Below are 20,051 nucleotides of genomic sequence, written 5' to 3' on the forward strand. Positions count from 1 at the left end.
TGTCTGTCTCTCTCTGTCTGTCTCTCTCTGTCTGTCTCTCTGTCTCTCTCTGTCTCTCTCTGTCTGTCTTTCTCTCTCTGTCTGTCTCTCTCTCTCTCTCGCCCTGTCTCTCTGTCTCTCTCTTTCTGTCTCTCTCTGTCTGTCTCTCTCTGTCTGTCTTTCTCTCTGTGTCTCTCTCTCTCTCTCTCTCTCTCTCTCTCTGTTTCTCTTTTCTTTTTCCTGATTGCCATGACTTGCTCCTCATACCTGTTCAATTATTGGATAAAGTGCTTCTTCAAGTTCTTAGCATCAGCTCTCCATCAATCCGCAGTGACTTCTGCCTGTTTGTGTGCTTGTGTGTTTGTGTGGTAAGATGGCATGCCTGAGTGTGTGTATGCTGGGCCACGTGTGTGTTCTGGCAGTGTATATCGGAGAGAGCTTCTGCAGCAGTTTCTTTTTCCAAATGCCTCATTACTACCTCTTAGGCATAGTAATTACTATGTGACGCAGGCCCCTGCAAGCCCCTTGTGTAAACACAAACAGTACGGCTGACTAGCACTGCCAGAGAGGGCAATTAAAACACAATCATCTCCATTACTCTTCACTTGGGGACACATTTGCAGAAAAGTGGAGCAATTAAGGGACTTAACAGTACACTTTGAAGAATTCTACTTTTTAAACATGTAATATAGTAGGTTTCTATATTTCATAGATTATCTTTATGTATATATTGTATAGTATCTACATTTGTACATTTACAAAAACAAACTATCATTGGAAAATGGTGTTTCCTCCTGCCTCTTCCATCTGCTGTATGGAAGGCTGGCTTGCGTCCCACCGTATTCCCTATTTAGTGCACTACTTTTGACCAGGGCCCATAGGGTTCTGGTCAAAGGTAGTGCGCATTATTGGAATAGGGTGCTATTTGCGACACAGCCTGTGTCTCTTGCGTGTGCTGTTAGTCTCTCAGACTGACGCAGGTTAGTAGACACTGACCGCTAACTGACCACTAACTGACCGCTTCAGGAGCATATCTTCTGCCAGAGCTCTAGTGCTGATGGCGTCATTGTCCAAGAATCCATTTGAGATCCACAGGATGAAGCCACTAGCCAACACAGATAGAGTGATAGTACATGAGATTGCCATAAACACATACAATAATGTGTCCAGAGAGGTGACTGCTGCAGGGAGTATCCTGAAAACCAAGGTCACAAGGATGGTGGAAGTCCATGAAAATCAGAAATCATGGCAACTTCTCAACTTAGAGTGCAACTGTGTCCGTGTCTTGTTTTGGAGCTAAAGCTGGAGGATGTTGAGGATGGTGAGGCCAAGTGACCAGATAAAGGTTGGTAGATGAACCCATGTACAGAACAGTGTGTAGGACTATGCCGCTTTGCCCCAACAGCCACCCCCTATCCTCTCTAGCTCTGTAGCCCCTGTCCCTCCTCCCTCCTTCCTCCATGATAACTCTCTCTCTCCTTCTCTTCTTCCTTTACTTCCTCCTACAGTGCCACGTTGAACTCCGTGACCAGGAAGTCCACGTGTTCTCTCTCTTTGGTCTTGAAAGCCTCAGCGATGAGGCGCGCTGCGTCCCTGTGCTCCCGGCCCCTCAGGGAAACCCCGTTTACCTCCAGGATTACCTGACCCACCTGCAGCTGCCCGCAGTTGTGTGCCGAACCGCCCCTCTGAGAGAGAGAGAGAGAGAGAGAGAGAGAGAGAGAGAGAGAGAGACAGAGAGACAGAGAGAGACAGCAAGACCTAGAACATTTATTTGTGATAAAGAGAGCAAAAACAGACGACAAACACTCGTTGGCGCATCGTCACCGTTACAATTACTAATAAACCAGGAAGCAAAAGGACCTTTGTGATCTCATCTCTCACCCCTGTTCACGTCCCTCAGCTCAAATCAAATCAAATTTTATTTGTCACATGTTTTGTAAACAACAGGTGTAGACTAACAGTGAAATGCTTACTTACGGGTCCTTCCCAACAATGCAGAGAGAAAAATAGAAGAAAGAAACAAGAAAAAATGATAACACGATGAATAAATACACAATGAGTAACAATAACTTGGCTATATACACGGGGTACCAGTACTGTGTTGATGTGCAGGGGTACGAATGAATGGAGGTAGATATATACATATAGGTAGCCATCTCATTTGGACCGTTCACATGGACTGTGATGACCTGAGAGACTAAAGAAACTACAAGAGTAAAACCAAAGATACTGGTAACTAACCCAAGATATATCACCGGCATCGTTTCCAATGGGAGCAAATTAACAAGCGAGCAGGTGGGCAAAGCCAAGCACGAGCTAGCAAGATCCTATTCCCTTAATTTAGCATGTATTTGCATATTTCCGTTAGGGAACGCCTTGTCTGTGAAGGCCTTCTCCTTCTTAAACTTCCTGTGGGCAGGGGCCAGCATTTTCACTTTCGGAAAAATAGCATGCAAAAATTCAACTGCCTGCTACTCATCCCCAGAATATAAGATATGCATATTATTAGTAGTAAACACTCTGAAGTTTCTGTTTGAATCATGTCTGTGAGAATAACAGAACTTATGTAGCAGGCAAAACCCTGAGGACAAACCATTCAGAATTTTTTTTTTTTTGATGTCACTGTCTTTTCAATGAGTTATCTTAGAGACACCAGATTTCTAATGGATTTGCTTGCAGTTCCTACCGCTTCCACTGGATGTCACCAGTCCTTGGAAATTGGTTGAGGTTATTTGTGTACTGAAGAATCGTAAATGAGGGTCACATGAAGTAAATTTTTTGAGAGAGCCACGTTACGAAAAAAGTTGCGTCAGTTTGTTTTCTTTTGTATTGGACACAGATCATCCCGTCTTCAAATTGATCGATTATCAACGTTTAAAAATACCTAACGTTGTATTACAAAATGAGTTTGAAATGTTTTGGTCAAGTTTACATGTAACTTTTGATATATTTTGTAGAGAAGTGGCGATAGTTGGAAGCTGTGTTTTTCTGGATGAAACGGTCCAAATAAATTGACATTTTGGATATATATCGACGGAATTAATCGAACAAAAGGACCATTTGTGATGTTTATGGGACATATTGGAGTGCCAACAAAAGAATTTCGTCAAAGGTAAGGCATGATTTATATTTTATTTCTGTGTTTTGTGTTGTGCTTGCAGTGTTGAAATATGCTACTCTGTTTGTTTACTGTTGTGCTGTCATCAGATAATAGCATCTTATGCTTTCGCCGAAAAGCCTTTTTGAAATCTGACATGTTGGCTGGATTCACAACGAGTGTAGCTTTAATTTGGTATCTTACATGTGTGATTTAATGAAAGTTTGATTTTTATATCATGTTATTTGAATATGGCGCGCTGTATTTTTCCTGGCTATTGGCCGTTTGCATCCCACCTGCCCCAGAGAGGTTAACAACACAATTTTTTGCAATTTTGGCAAAGGGTCAAGTCTACAAAACTGTGACTCTGTTCGTAACAGACTGTAGTTTTGGGAACAGAAAACTGTATTGAGATCGAATGTTTCATTGATGAGACAATTAGCAGAATGTCGGCCAAGTTTCATCTAGCTCCATCTTCTCCCACTTTATTTTATTTATTTTTATATCAAAAGTCAAAAGGCCTCCTGCGGGGACGGGGCTGGGATTAATTAAATATAGGACACAACATACATCACGACAAGAGAGACAACACTACATAAAGAGAGACCTAAGACAGCAACATAGCAAGGCAGCAACACATGACAACACAGCATGGTAGCAACACAACATAACAACAACATGGTAGCAACACAACATAACAACAACATGGTAGCAACACAACATGGTAGCAGCACAAAACATGGTACAAACATTATTGGGCACAGACAACAGCACAAAGGAAAAGAAGGTAGAAACAACAATACATCACGCAAAGCAGCCACAACTGTCAGTAAGAGTCCATGATTGAGTCTTTGAATGAAGAGATTGAGTGTTGTCCAGTTTGAGTGTTTGTGGCAGCTCATTCCAGTCGCTAGCTGCAGCAAACTGAAAAGAGGAGAGACCCAGGGATGTGTGTGCTTTGGAGACCTATAACAGAATGTGACTGGCAGAACGGGTGCTGTATGTGGAGGATGAGGGCTGCAGTAGATATCTCAGATAGGGGGGAGTGAGGCCTAAGAGGGTTTTCTAAATAAGCATCAACCAGTGGGTCTTGCGACGGGTATACAGAGATGGGCAGTTTACAGAGGAGTATAGAGTGCAGTGATGTGTCCTATAAGGAGCATTGGTGGAAAATCTGATGGCCGAATGGTAAAGAACATCTAGCCGCTTAAGAGCACCCTTACCTGCCGGTCTATAAATTATGTCTCCGTAATCTAGCATGGGTAGGATGGTCATCTGAATCAGGGTTAGTTGGCAGCTGGGGTGAAAGAGGAAACCATATCTAGATTTAACTTTAGTCTTCAGCTTTGATATGTGCTGAGAGAAGGACAGTGTACCGTCTAGCCATATTCCCAAGTACTTGTATGTGTTAAACCCTCAGAGGTAGTAATCACACATTCTTCTTAACAAACCACATGACCTTTGTTTTTGGAGGTATTCAGAACAAGGTTAAGGGTAGAGAAAGCTTGTTGGACACTAAGAAAGCTTTGTTGTAGAGCATTTAACACAAATGGGCCAGCTGAGTATAAGACTGTATACTCTGCAAATAAATGGATGAGAGAGCTTCCTATTGCCCGAGCTATGTTGTTGATGCACTACATTTGGTTCTAAACGGATGCTTCAGATTTCTACATCTTGTAAGACATCAGGCTAAACTAAAGCTACTACTTACTATAAGACTATGTTGGTGCTGTTTAGGGCCAGGGAGCATCTATTGAAGATTTGATTCAAAAGTATATAATCCTGAATTAAATTAATCTGTTAGGAATTGTGGATGGCTGTGAATACTTTATTTGTGTATTAGTGTGAGTATGGTGTGAGTAAGTAATCATTCAAGAAGAGCCAGAAACAGAGGGCTCTATTTTAACAAACCTAACGCAATGGTAAATCTAAGCGCAGGCGGTAGCGTTATAGGTTCAGGGTCATGTCAGAAATATTTGTGCTATTTTCACTATCACAATTATCGGCAAACTTGTTGGTATTGAGCGTAAGGTCAGGGTTTTGATTATTAAAAATGTTGTGGGTGTGTTGAGGCTTGTCCCCTCATTAGCCAATCAGAACATGCTCAATGGCAAAATATGTGGTTGCTTCAAGTTGTGTATTTATGTCTTTTATGTGTTGCCTTGGAATCAACTCCAATTCCAATGTTAGTTCATTAGAGTTTGTTAAATGGCTTACTGAAACGTAATAACAAAATGTAGACCTGTCTTTGCTAAATTTGTTGACCCATTTGCAGTACACATTGTTTTAACTAATTGTATGGCTTTAATAGCATTCACACTGATACAGGGGCTAGGCCTAATGTAAATTGTATCATGGCTGAGCATGGACATGGCAAATATTGTAAATAAGCAAGATTAAATGAATTATTGATAAGGTGTAAAAATAGTAATAATAATAATTCTAATCAAATACTAAACAAAACGAAACAACTTGTTTTAAATAGGCTATGTCACACTTACTGGCACCATAATTTCTCCCCGTGGGCATCTAATATTAAAACAATGTAGACTACGGAGGGTTTTACGCACATCCAAACTTTTCACAGTAGCTGGATAAAGATCCACTATAAAGAGAAAGGGAGAATGTCCACTCACTGTCATACTGCTCCCAAATAGGCCTGTGTTTTCTGAACATAATCAGAACTATTTAATAGATCAGATCGTATTCACACATTTTCCGAAGTTGCATTGCAAGCGCACCACAGACGTTGTCACGATAAAACCAAGAAGGTGAATCATTCTATGTTTGGTTATAATACAATTAAACGAAAAATAAGCAATCTGTTAAAAAAAAACAACAACAATAAATAAAGGTAAAATGTAATGAATGATATCATAAAATCGCCAAGATAAAAAAGACACACATTGCTGTTGAACCAACCTTCATTATAGTAGGCCTAAGGGAAGGCTTAGGTTTTCAACATAGGAAACGGAAAACTAGCGATTTTTACAGGTTGCAGATAACTTCTAATTACGAGGTTCACTGGTATCTCTCGTTTCATGATGGGCATGGACATGTAGCCCACATCATGGCGGGGGTTTAACGTACATCAAAAACGGGACCTGTATGGCTAAAATAATGTGGGCCTGCCTACAATGCATAGATAAAAAAGGGAACGTCAGCTCACTGTGTTATTCCTCTCAAACCTGATATTTTAATCAAGCTTTGGTGATGATATTTTAATAAAGCTTTGGTGATGATATTTAATAAAGCTTTGGTGATGATATTTTAATAAAGCTTTGGTGATGATATTTTAATACAGCTTTGGTGATGATATTTTAATAAAGCTTTGGTGATGATATTTTAATAAAGCTTTGGTGAGGATGTTTTAATAAAGTTTTGGTGATGATATTTAAAAAACGCTTTGGTGATGATATTTTAATAAAGCTTTGGTGATGATATTTTAATAAAGCTTTGGTGATGATATTTTAATAAAGCTTTGGTGATGATATTTTAATAAAGCTTTGGTGATGATATTTAAAAAACGCTTTGGTGATGATATTTTAATAAAGCTTTGGTGATGATATTTTAATAAAGTTTTGGTGGTGATATTTTAATAAAGCTTTGGTGATGATATTTTAATAAAGCTTTGGTGATGATATTTTAATAAAGCTTTGGTGAGGATGTTTTAATAAAGCTTTGGTGATGATATTTAAAAAACGCTTTGGTGATGATATTTTAATAAAGCTTTGGTGATGATATTTTAATAAAGCTTTGGTGATGATATTTTCATATAGCTTTGGTGATGATATTTAAAAAACGCTTTGGTGATGACATTTTAATAAAGCTTTGGTGATGATATTTTAATAAAGCTTTGGTGAGGATATTTTAATAAAGCTTTGGTGATTAAGATTTACTTCCAAGAGGTCTCAGGAGGCAAACCCTTTATCGACAGTCTTGACTACTTCGCAATTGCATCGGGCATCAAAAGCCTTCATTGAAATGAGGGGAGGCCATGCTTGGTTTTTAATAAAATAAAACAAAATGGGAAAAAATATACGTTTTTATGTTTCTAAATACAAAGTATACAGGCACCAAAAGCACATTAGGCTACTCTTGTTCTATGCGCATATGGGCATTGTGCCTCACGGCTGGATAGGCTGCGCTTCCACTGTCTAAATTCATGCCATTACCAACTGCGTTACCACTAAAACCAGCTTTTGGTTGGTCTTAAATGTCCCTATCAGCACTGCCTGAAATTAGAACTTTGGATAATGTTTTAAAGGACACACCTCAATTATTTCCACCCCGCTCATCTGAGCGCAAGCGAGCTGATATAAGACAACTATTAGAGGTACATTGGAACATACAGTGGAACGGAAGAGGTTGTGATTGGGCCAGGACCATCCGACCCCCCAACCAATTAGGATGCTGACGAGGCCCTATCACCTGTGACTGATTGGAGACACTGTGATGTTATTGGCAGGGTTACAGTACGTGGCAACGCTACATTGATATGAAAATCAGCCTGGTTGGCGAGCGCGCTCGGATACCTTGTTCCTGTCTCTCCTAAGATAGCGGAAAGCGAAAACAGATGAATAAAGAGAAAGGGGGATGAGAGAAAAGAGCACGTCCATATCTCATGGCTCATGCCTTTTGTCTGTGCATTTCCACCCGTTGATGAGGAGAGCTATAGCAATGGAATTAAAACCTCTCAGGCCTGTCTGTCACTCGCTCGATTGCCTCCCTCTCTCTCTCTTCCTCCCCTACCTCCCCTTCTCTGCAAACATTCTCAGTCTGAATCCCCTTTATTATTAACACAATGTACCATCTTCTCTTCCATCTTTCTGTATATCTCTCTCCCCTCCCTAGCTCCCTCTCTCCCTCCCTCCGTTGCTCTCTTTGATTTTGAATATGCTGATTTCCCGGTCAGAGCCTTTGTCGCTCCCCTCGCAATCAGCGGCTCTTTTATTTTTCATTAGCCTCTCACCAAAGCATCTTTTGAGCGGGAGGGCTTTCAGTGGTTCTCTGAACTCCACAGAACAGCACAGCTCCCTCCCCAGCCCTCCTCTCTCCTCACTCTTTAGGTTAATCAAAAGAGACACAGACAGACCTGAACAGAGCAGAGCTACAGCCACGTACGGTGGTATTATCCTCAGTTCTTACTTAGATGTGGCCTTCAGCCAACCCTTTATTTCACATAACAGTCACTGCTCTCAGTGGATGTACTCCTTCAGGTAAAGGGATAGAACAGGATCAACTCTTATCCTCTTGATTAAACAAATGAAAGGATGCTTGGAACCCAAAAAACACATTTAATGTACTCTTACAGTTAGACATTCATGTAAAGCACCTGGCAAGGGTAAAGGGCAATATTTACCTGAGCTGGACTTGAACTAGCCACACCCACGGACATCTAACTTTAGTCACAACATCACAGGGTGGATCTTTGACCCTGTTGCTATGGCTACTGTAATATTTTAATGTAAACCCTTACCTCTTTGCAGGGGTTTTTCGCAAGCATACCATTAAAATACGGACATGCCGCATAAATAATGGCGCCGGAGGAGATGGCTGCCGTTTTACGGGCTCCTAACCAACTCTGCTATTAGGTGTGTTTTTCTGCATTATTTGTAAATTATTTTGTACCTAATGTTGCTGCCACTGTCTCTTTTGACAGAAAATAGCCTCTGAATATCAGAACAGCGATTGCTCACCTCATACTGGACAAAGATTTTTTATTTAACAAGTCGGACGCGATGTCATTCGCATGAAGAAGAGACAGCGATATAGGGGATCGGTGTGCCTTGCAAGAATCCGACGGCGAGTGGGTAATCCATCTCTACCATCAGTCCTATTAGCCAACGTGCAATCATTGGATAATAAAATGGATGAGCTCTGATCAAGACTAATCTACCAACGGGACATTAAAAACTGTAATATCTTATGTTTCACAGAGTTGTGGCTGAACGACGACATGGATAACATACAGCTGGCTGGGTTTTCTGTGCATCGACAAGATAGAACAGCTGCCTCTGGTAAGTCTGTGTCTATTTGTTAAAAACAGCTGGTGCACGAACTCTAATATTAAGGAAGTCTCAAGGTTTTGCTCGTCTGAGAATCTCATGATAAGCTGTAGACCACACTATTTACCAAGAGAGTTTTCATCTATATTTTTCGTAGCTGTCTATTTACCACCACAAACCGATGCTGGCATTAAAACTGCACTCAACGAGCTGTATAAGGCCATAAGCAAACAAGAAAATGCTCATCCAGAGGTGGCGCTCCTAGTGACCGGGGACTTTAATGCAAGGAAACTTAAATCTGTTTTACCTCATTTCTACCAGCATGTGCAACCAGAGGGAAAAAAACTCTAGACCACCTTTACTCCATACACAGACACGAGTACAAAGCTCTCCCTCACCCTCCATTTGGCAAATCTGACCATAACTATATCCTCCTGATTCCTGCTTACAAGCAAAAACGAAAGCAGGAAGTACCAGTGACTCGTTCATATCGGAAGTGGTCAGATTACGCAGATGCTAAGCTACATGACTGTTTTGCTAGCACAGACTGGAATATGTTCCGCGATTCTTCCGATGGCATTGAGGAATATGTAACAGTACTCTTCTTGCGTTGTGTACAATCAATCATCGACACGAACTCCAACTTGTAGCACCAGTCATGGAGCTTTATTCTGATAGAAACAGCACAAAATTGCACGTCATGCAATGCACGGCTTACCATCCAACTCTGCACTCACGCACGCTGGTTTGGTGCTTGTTCACTGGGCAATGTAGTTACCAAAATAATACAACAATTACAATATAATATTTTGAACAATGTACCCGATAGAAACAGCACAAAATTGCACGTCATGCAATGCACGGCTCACCATCCAACTCTGCACTCACGCACTGTACAAAATATACGAACCCCCCCACCAGACACAGTAGGTTGCTAGCTAGTATTGGCGGGAATTCTCTACAACAAAATGCACAATACATATTCACCAAAAAACGCTGCATCTTATGTGTGAGGTTCGAATAACATTTACAAGCAAATTTATATAAATTGTAGATTTAAATCATCACTTGGGAGTATAAAAATCACTTTTGACGTACAGTGCTTTGCAACCAACAACTTACCGCTGGTTTGGTGCTTGTTCACTGGGACGATTCTAACTGAAACATCCTCCCTCGTAAGCAAGCTACAAAAACCAGCCAATAAGATGCCATGTTGAGTAGGTGAAGGCAAGCCAAAACTAAAACCAAAAAGCCATTGGCTTAACAATAAAGTGGCAAGGGGAATCACCAATATAACCCTGTTACAAATACACCACATCCGTCACTGGTTTCATCAATAATTGCATCGATGATGTCGTCCCCATAGTGACCGTACATACACACCTCAACCAGAAGCCATGGATTACAGGCAACATCCGCACAGAGCTAAATGGTAGAGCTGCCGCTTTCAAGGAGCGGGACTCCAATCAGGACGCTTTTAAGAAATCCCGCTATGCAATCAGACAAAGCATTAAACAGATAAAGAGTCAATATAAAGATTGAATCCTACGTTTGCCGGATGTGGCAGGGCTTGCAAACTATTACAGACTACAAAGGGAAGCACAGCCGCGAGCTGACCAGTGACACAAACCTACCAGATGAGCTAAATTACTTCTATGCACGCTTCTAGGCAAGCAACACTGAAGCATGCATGAGAGCACCAGCTGTTCTGGATGACTGTGTGATCACGCTCTCCGTAGACAATGTGAGTAAGACCTTTAAACAGGTCAACATTCACAAAGCCGCAGGGCCAAACGGATTACCAGGACATGCACTCTGGGCATGCGCTGACCAACTGGCAAGTGTCTTCACTGACATTTTCAACCTGTCCCTGACCGAGTCTGTAATACCAACATGTTTCAAGCAGGCCACCATAGTCCCTGTGCCCAAGAACACCAAGGTAACCTGCCTAAATGACTACCGACCCGTAGCACTCACGTCTGTAGCCATGAAGTGGTTTGAAAGGCTGGTCATGGCTCACATCAACACCATTATCCCAGAAACCTCTTGATGGTAAGGGTAGGTAACAACACATCTGCCACACTGATCCTCAACACGGGGGCCCCTCAGGGTGCATGCTCAGTCCCCTCCTGTATTCCCTGTTCACCCATGACTGCATTGCCATGCATGACTCCAACACCTTCCTTAAGTTTGCCGATGACACAACAGTGGTAGGCCTGATCACCGGCAATGATGACACAGCCTATAGAGAGGAGGTCAGAGACTTGGCAGTGTGGTGCCAGGACAGCAACCTCTCCATCAACGTGATCAATACAAAGGAGATGATCGTGGACTACATCAACGGGGCTGTAGTGGATCAGGTTGAGAGCTTCAAGTTCCTTGGTGTCCACATCACCAACGAACTATCATGGTCCAAACACACCAAGACAGTCTTGAAGAGGGTACGACAACGCCTTTTCCCCCTCAGGAGACTGAAAAGATTTGGCATGGGTCCTCAGACCCTCAAAAGGTTCTACAGCTGCACCATTGAGAGCATCTTGACTGGTTGCATCACCGCCTAGTATGGCGGATGTATTCGGCGCATGTGACAAATAAAATGTATAATTGCCTAGCATTGTCGCATTGTCTCAGGCCCTCTGGGCGTCAGAGCCCTGCGATAGAGTCTATTCTAAAGGTTATAATCATCCCTGGTAAATCTGCCAGTCCTCTGGAGTGGAGGAACAATGGCATGGCAGCCAGGGATCTCAGTTTGAGTTCTCTTCCAGTGTGAAACCACAGACTGATCTGACAGAGGCTGTGTTGTGTAGCCATGTGTGGAAGAGGAGGCGGCACGGGCCAATGACTGTGCAGAGTTGCAGAACACAGAATACCATGGCTAGATCAATTCTGACAGGTGCAGGAGATTGTCTGGCAAGCTGTCATTTCAGAGATTACTTGAAAAGGGAGGGGTGAGAGGGGTGAGGGGCATGAAGGGTATTTTAGGCTGTTTGAGACCCACCTGTATGGTGACGATGCGTGGCAGGGGCTGGCGAGTGTTGGCACCCCCTTCGATGGCGATGCCCAGGGTGCTGGCACTCTTTGCCACCCTCACCAGTGTGGAGGTGGGCTCCAAGAGACCCGGCTGCAGAGAGAGAGAGAGAGAGAGAAGAGAGGGGGCATAATATAACTTAGCTTTTTACTCAAATATTCACCCTGGAGACCCATGAACTCTTTTCTTTTGCACCTTTGTTAGACATTGGTCCACCCATAAAGGTTGGAACCAATCAACAATTTTCCCACCACCTAACCACTAATCAGCAATAAGCATAAAGGGACAGGCAGAGGAAACAAGAGACCTCTAGCGCAGTATGAGATGAGATGGAAGTGATTGAATAGATGAGAAATCATTGAAAGGACAAAAATGTATCAATGAGCAAAGAAAGAAAAACTGTATGTGCATAAAGAAAGAATAAAACAGAAAGAAGTTAGGACAGTTAGGATTGAGAACAAGCTTCAGATAGAGTGAGCAGTGACAGAGGACAACCCAGCTCTGATTGTCTGTTTCTCTTCTTGTCATCCCTCACTTTCAGCTCCATCCATCCATTCATCCATCCATACATCTCCCTCTTTCTCTTTCTGTGTCGTCTTTCTTCCCGCTGGTGTGTCCTCCTCACCGGTTTGGAGGTGCTGTCCCCTCCTGCCCCCTGGGGGTCTCGTGGGGGGCGTATGTGGGGACTGCTTTCCCTGCTGACTCGCCCCGACTCGCTAATGTCCACCCCGCTGTCCTCGCTCAGTGTCTGTCCACTGTCTGACAGCTGGGACAGGGTGGAACCTTGGAGGGGATGGGTGCAGAAGGTTAGAGACCGGCACAGGGACACAGTCAGGCAGAAATACATACACCCATGATTACACATAAACATGCACTTCCTCTTATTTGTGGAACCAATCCTTCGCGTCCAAATCTGGTCTCATGTTTTCGGAGTCCAACTCTAGCTTTTCCTCCAACCTACTCCCTCCATGCCTCTTACCTCGTGACTGGGGCAGGGACCGCACCTCGTTGACGCCAGACTCTGCATTGGGTCTGTGGACCTCCACCATGACAAAGTGCTGTTTGTTGAAGCCAGAGGAGGCCTTGTCCGGGCTGTGTGGAAGGGGAGGGGGTGTGGATGGGGCAGGGAGTGGATGGGGAGGTGGTAGATATGGGGAGGGGGCGGCAGGTTTGGTGGTCTTAGTAGGGGACTGGACTCTAGGGAAGGGGCCTATGGCGTGCTTGTTGACCATGGAAAACTTGGCAGTTGCCATCTCCTTCTTATGGGGGACAGAGGGGTCCCTCTTATGGGGGACGGAGAAATCCTTTTGGAGGGGGACCTTGGGTGAGGAGGGGGACCCTCGGTCCCCCCTCTGGTCCTTGGGTGGGTTATGGGCAGGGGCGGTGAAGTAGAGTCCAGAATAGGAGGATTTGGAGGAAGGGCGTTTTTTGACCTGGTCTCGTCTGCTGGGATGCCTCTGCAGCCCTGGAGGGGATGGGGGTTTGAAGGTGGGGGGAGATTCGGATGTGGAATGCACCTCATCCTAAGGTAAGAGGAGAACAAACAGATCACATTCCTTTCATCCCACAAAACACTCATATACTACAGCACATATCTGGAATCTCATCATTCCACACACACACACTACCAATTGTCACGCCTCAGAATTCAACACAACTCATTCAGTTAGGCCAGGATTCAGTTGAGCCCCACAGCTAAACATGGTCTTTGTGTAACCACAGGTTACACCTTCCCAGTCCGCTGTGTCCCCGGCAACAAGCTCTCCCCTCCAACCAAAACCAACTGAGAAATGAACAATGCAAACAGCAACAGGAGCGGGGAGAGAATGAATGAAGTGATTCATGGGTTTAAAAAAAGCAAGAGAAAGCAATCAAAACCAACACAAATATGTTCTGGCTGAATGGAGTTGAGGTGATTTTAAGACTCGTCAGGTCTTTGCTTTCTGTGTCCCACATTACATCGCCTTGGAACCAACACAGCCTCCTGTCGACATCGGTTACCGTTGCTCTGGTAACTGTGGTAGGTATTCTTGTTTGTGTTTGTGTGTTTCTGATTAGAGCTTTTACCTCAGGTGTCAGACAGAGCGCAAGTTCCTCCTTAGTAAGGAGGGAGGAGGAGGAAGAGGAAGCGGAGGAAAAATGTATGCACTAATATCCTCTAACTCTAAACAGACTCCTCCACAGGAAAGAAATAAATAAGGGATGAAGGCTATAAGAGTTCAAACTGCATATCCGTTGCTTCCTCTTCTTGTCGCTCTTTCATTTCCAGCCGTGTTGTTTTTTCCCTCTCCCTCCATCCCTCCCTCCCTCCAACCTCTGCTCTGTCCATCTTTATGAGGTTATGGTTCTGGGTCTGACTGCGGGGCTCACCAGAGAGACGTCAGGCAGTACATCCAGACTCTCTTGAGACTCCTCCCCATTACTGTCCACCATACTGTCATTCTGAGAGAGAGAGAGAGAGAGAGAGAGAGAGAGAGGAGGGAAAAATAGGGGGGAGACGAGGGTAGAAAGAGAAGAGAGAGGAGGGAGAGAGTGAGAGAGAGAGGGAGGTTACAAGGAACAGCTGCTTATTTATCCTAAAGCAAATGTTTAGTCCAAATCGCATTTCTTAGGAGTTGTGTCATCTCTAAGAGGGAGGAAAAATAACTCAATATCGTTCTAAAATATACTAATCATTCTAAATAAATGTAAATCTACATTCTAATCTCAACGTTTAGAATGCAATACTACAGGTGGGTACTCGTCACACACACACACAAACGCACATGCACACACAAATATTTCAGTATTTGCACTGTCTCTATGCACACACACACACACTTTCACTCTCACTCCAACACACACACAAGCACTCACTCCATAATTTTCTCACCACTCACACATAATGCACATACATTTATAGTGACTCTACACACCTCTGTATTGGAACTGACTTTTTAAATATTTCCTGCATATAGTATGCTTACTTACTTACTTACTTACTTACTTTATTGTGTATTTCATATTTCTTATTCTTATTTCTTGTGTGTTTTTTCTAGTAATACATTGTTATTGATTATTGCATTGTTGGGTTTTGAGTTTGCAAGAAAGGCATTTCACTGTACTTGTGCATTTGACATCAAAACTTAAAATCTGAAACTTGAACACACACCTCTAAATGTCTACATTACACCTTTGAATCTCAAAGTTTGGAATGCAATACTACAGTGGGTACTCAGCACTCACATAAGGCGCACATCCCACAGCACAAACACAAAGACAGAAACCCAAGATATCTGCATGGTGGAGGATGAACTGTTGTTCACTGTTGATTGTTTAGTGAGTTCAGAGCATACCCCTTCATTAAACTCTGCCTGTACCAAAACAAAAGCCCCATCATTTCAGTCTAATTAAACGCTCACTGCCGGCATAGGGAGTACTTACCGGCAATTAATTTACTGCAATACAGGGGCACAACTTTCACTGGGGATGGCGGGGACATGACCTCCCACATTCTAAAATTGCATTTTTGTCCCCCCTGGTTTCATCATTGCACTGTGATACCAAAAGCGGCATTGGTGTGCTTTAGGACCATGCGGACGCCTCAGAGTGGTCGGGTAGGCTATTTGGCAATTTCAGCCAGCTGGATTTAGGACCGCGTGGACACCACAGAGCGTGCAGACAGGCTGTGTGAAGGCAAAGCTTCTGAAAGGCACAGTGCTGCTGTCTGCAGCTGCTATCTGTCAGGTAGCTGTATCTGTCAGGTAGCTCTATCTGCTATCTGTCAGGTAGCTCTATCTGCTATCTGTCAGGTAGCTGTATCTGTCAGGTAGCTCTATCTGCTATCTGTCAGGTAGCTCTATCTGCTATCTGTCAGGTAGCTGTATCTAACAGCTGTTGTGTGTATGAAATGTTTTATAGACTTTTTGTCCAGTTTCAACAGAAGTAAATTAACTTGGCTAGTTTTCATCAGTTGATGTACCATTACTACTAGAGCTTGCCAAAAGTTGGTTAACGTTAACTAGCTAACTCAACGATGACCCCAGCGGCCAAATGATTAAAGTCCGATATTCTGAAGTTTTTTGACAGCACAATGTGAGTTTTTATTAGAGTCAGTTTAGCAATGTAAGGTTATTGATCTGCCAGTTTCCCTAGCTAATTCTCTACTTTTCACACTGACATGGTATAAGAAGTTGGTATAATACTATGCTCATCATGTCTTAGCAGGATCAGATGGTGACAGGTTCAGACAGCCAGGGAAGACCAGTCTGTGACGGTGCTGAGGTGAAATTTTGCAGATGCAACACTTTATTCTCTCTGTGCAGCAAACACTGGACAAGCCAGAAGCTTCAAAGATTGAAACTATTTTAAGACAGTCTGACATACCTCAAATTGATTTCCAAACGGTATCAAAGGTTGATAAATTTAATCCCAGTAAAAATGTCCTGTCTTAGGTCAGTTAGGATCACCACTTTATTTTAAGAATGCGAAATGTCAGAATAATAGTAGGGAGAATGATTTATTTCAGCGTTAATTTCTTTCATCACATTCCCAGTGGGTCAGAAGTTTACATACACTCAATTAGTAATTGGTAGCATTGCCATTAAATTGTTTGACTTGAGTCAAATATTTTGGGTAGCCTTCCACAAGCTTCCCACAATAAGTTGGGGGAATTTGGGCCCATTCCTCCGGACAGAGCTGGTGTAACTGAGTCAGGTTTGTAGGCCTCCTTGCTCGCACACACTTTTTCATTTCTGCCCACACATTTTCTATGGGATTGAGGTCAGGGCTTTGTGATGGCCACTCCAATACCTTGACTTTGTTGTCCTTAAGGCATTTTGCCACAACTTTGGAAGCATGCTTGGGGTCATTGTCCATTTGGAAGACCCATTTGTGACCAAGCTTAAACTTCCTGACTGATGTCTTGAGATGTTGCTTCAATATATCCACATCCTTTTCCTCCCTCATGATGCCATCTATTTTGTGAAGTGCACCAGTCCGTCGTACAGCAAAGCACCCTCACAACATGATGCTGCTTCATGGTTGGGATGGTGTTCTTCGGCTTGCAAGCCTCCCCCTTTTTCCTCCAAACATAACAATGGTCATTATGGCCAAACAGTTCTATTTTTTGTTTCATCAGACCAGAGGACATTTCTCCAAAATGTACGATCTTTGTCTCCATGTGCAGTTGCAAACCGTAGTCTGGCTTTTTTATTGTGGCTTTGGAGCAGTGGCTTCTTCCTTGCTGAGCGGCCTTTCAGGTTATGTCGATATAGCACTCGTTTTACTGTGGATATAGATACTTTTGTACCTGTGTCCTCCAGCATCTTCACAAGGTCCTTTGCTGTTGTTCTAGGATAGATTTGCAGTTTTTGCACCAAAGTACGTTCATCTCTAGGAGACAGAACGCGTCTCCTTCCTGAGCAGAATGACGGCTGCGTGGTCCTATGGTGTTTATACTTGCGTACTTGTTATGGATACAGGTATCCTGTGTGTGTGTGTGTTTCCTGTGTGTGTATTTCCTTTCTCTCCTTCTCCCCTCACAGGTGGCAATCATCATTCCCTAATCAGTCACCAATCAGTCATTAATCAGAAGACACACCTCCTCCAGTTTCCATTACCCTATCACAACCCCTTTCCCTTGGTTTAAAAACCCTGGCAGCTGTTCTCTCTGAAGCTCAATCTCTCTGTCATGCAGTTTCGCTCTAGATCTCTTGTGTTTTTGCAACTACATGTCACTTTGTCCATTACCCTGTGAGTATGGTTTTGTTATGGTGTTTGACTGTTTGTTTGATGGTGGGAAAAGGAGGTACCAAGACATGTCGCCCATGGGCATACACTACCTGTAGGTATACTTTGTCTAAGAACACTAGTTAGAACTGGGTGGACCACCCACTGTATTTTTGGTTAGTTAGTTAGCTGTATTGAAATAGGCTAATCTAGCTTAGGGGTGGTTTTGGATATTTGTTTCTTTCCTTGGGTCCAGCTCAGCCCCTTTTCCTGCCCCCCCCCTCTTTACTGTGTGTTTACCAAATAAACTATGAGTGTTTGACGGTAATTTAGTTGTCTGTAGTTTGTTTGTTCTCACTGTTACGTTTACACTATTATAATTTGCATGAGTTGTTACGGGTCTCGTTACCATCCCACCTAGACTGCCGGGCCAAAGGGATTCGTAACAGTACTATTGTTTGTACAGATGAACATGGTACTTTCAGGTGTTTGGAAATTGCTCCCAAGGATGAACCAGACTTGTGGAGGTCTACAATTTTTTTTTCTAAGTTCTTTGCTGATATCTTTTGATTTTCCCATGATTTCAAGCAGAGGCATTGTTTGAAGGTATGCCTTGAAATAGATCCACAGGTACACCTCCAAATGACTCAAATGATGTCAATTAACCTATCAGAAGCTTCTAAAGCCATGACATCATTTTCTGGAATTTTCCAAGCTGTTTAAAGGCACAGTTAACTTAGTGTATGTAAACTTCTGACCCACTGGAACTGTGACACAGTGAAATAATCTGTCTGTAAACAATTGTTGGAAAACTTACTTGTGTCATGCATAAAGTAGATGTCCAAACCGATTTGCCAAAACTAGTTTGTTAACAAGAAGTTTGGAGTGGTTGAAAAATACATTTTAATGACTCCAACCTAAGTGTATGTAGTCTTCCGACTTCAACTGTATTTGCATGTTATGATTTTGTAAAGGCTGGCTGAATTCTGTCTCTCAGCATGTCTATATATTCTCCCTTCTCCTTGTTTTTGTTTGCTTGGAAATGTTGATACTGAATAACGTTTTCAGAAGAAACTAACTTAGCAGCTAAGAAATGCATTGCCATTAATTATCCTCCCTCAATGTCTCAATGGATGACAGAAATATCAAGTTATGTATCACTAGATTTGGTTTATTACGAGATTAAAGGTATACTGTACAACTTTCATAAGGTCTGCGTGCCTTATATGGAATACTGTATGACAAAAGGGGTCTGTCTTGAAAACAACATTTCTTTAGTCTAGCAGCTGCAAATATGTTTTTTTCTTCTTCATGGCACACGAGACACCTGTCTGATTTTATGCCTGTCTCAGTGGACTAATCGAATGAGGCCGCAGGGATGACATGGTCTAAGAATATGGGGATTGTGGCTCAGATGCACAAGACACAACACATTCTGGAGAGAGACATCTCCCGCCATTTCGTGGGTATTCATTGTTTCATAACTTTGTGTGCATTGTTTGCTGTGACTATTAATTACAGTACCAGTTTGGACACCTACTCATTCAAGGGTTTTTATTTTATTTTTACTATTTTCTACATTGTATAACAGTGAAGACATAAAATAACACATGGCATCATGTAATAACCAAAAAGGTGTTAAACAAATCAAAAAATATTTGAGATTCTTCAATGTAGCAACCCTTTGCCTTTACAGCTTTGCACACTCTTGGCATTCTCTCAACCAGCTTCACCTGGAATGCTTTTCCAGCAGTCTTGAAGGAGTTCCCACATATACTGAGCACTTGTCTGCTGCTTTTCCTTCACTCTGCGGTTCAACTCATCCCAAACCATCTCAATTGGGTTGAGGTCGGGTGATTGTGGAGGCCAGGTCATCTGATGCAGCACTCCATCACTCTCCTTCTTGGTCAAATAGCCCTTACACAGCCTGGAGGTGTGTTGAGTCAATGTCCTGTTGAAAAACAAATGATAGGCCCACTAAGCGCAAACCAGATGGGATGTCATATCGCTGCAGAATGCTGTAGTAGCCATGCTGGTTAAATATGCCTTGAATTCTAAATAAATCAGACAATCACGAGTAGTAGCCTAAATTTAACATGAATTCTCATTTCTCATCTGAAATGTGTGTTACGGTATTTTCTGTTAATGCATTCAATATATTATTAGTTATTTACTGTTCTCCTTGTCGAATTGGACATGTGTTTAGCAGAACTCACAATCTATGCTACAC

General features: G+C 42.7%; 1 protein-coding gene across 1 annotated transcript in view; it reads right to left on the minus strand.

Moving 5' to 3' along the window:
* Positions 1-1,481: 1,481 nt before the first annotated feature.
* Positions 1,482-20,051, minus strand: part of LOC120025508 (whirlin-like) — a 178,603-nt gene continuing 160,033 nt past the window's right edge. The window contains exons 9-13 of the mRNA XM_038970076.1: positions 14,483-14,554; positions 13,092-13,635; positions 12,738-12,895; positions 12,083-12,205; positions 1,482-1,664 (exon numbers count right to left, since the gene is read on the minus strand). Coding sequence (XP_038826004.1) covers positions 1,482-1,664; positions 12,083-12,205; positions 12,738-12,895; positions 13,092-13,635; positions 14,483-14,554 — 1,080 coding nt within the window. The remainder of the gene's footprint in view (positions 1,665-12,082; positions 12,206-12,737; positions 12,896-13,091; positions 13,636-14,482; positions 14,555-20,051) is intronic.

The sequence above is a fragment of the Salvelinus namaycush genome, chromosome 31 (assembly GCF_016432855.1).
Source record: "Salvelinus namaycush isolate Seneca chromosome 31, SaNama_1.0, whole genome shotgun sequence".
Taxonomy (NCBI): Eukaryota; Metazoa; Chordata; class Actinopteri; order Salmoniformes; family Salmonidae; genus Salvelinus; species Salvelinus namaycush.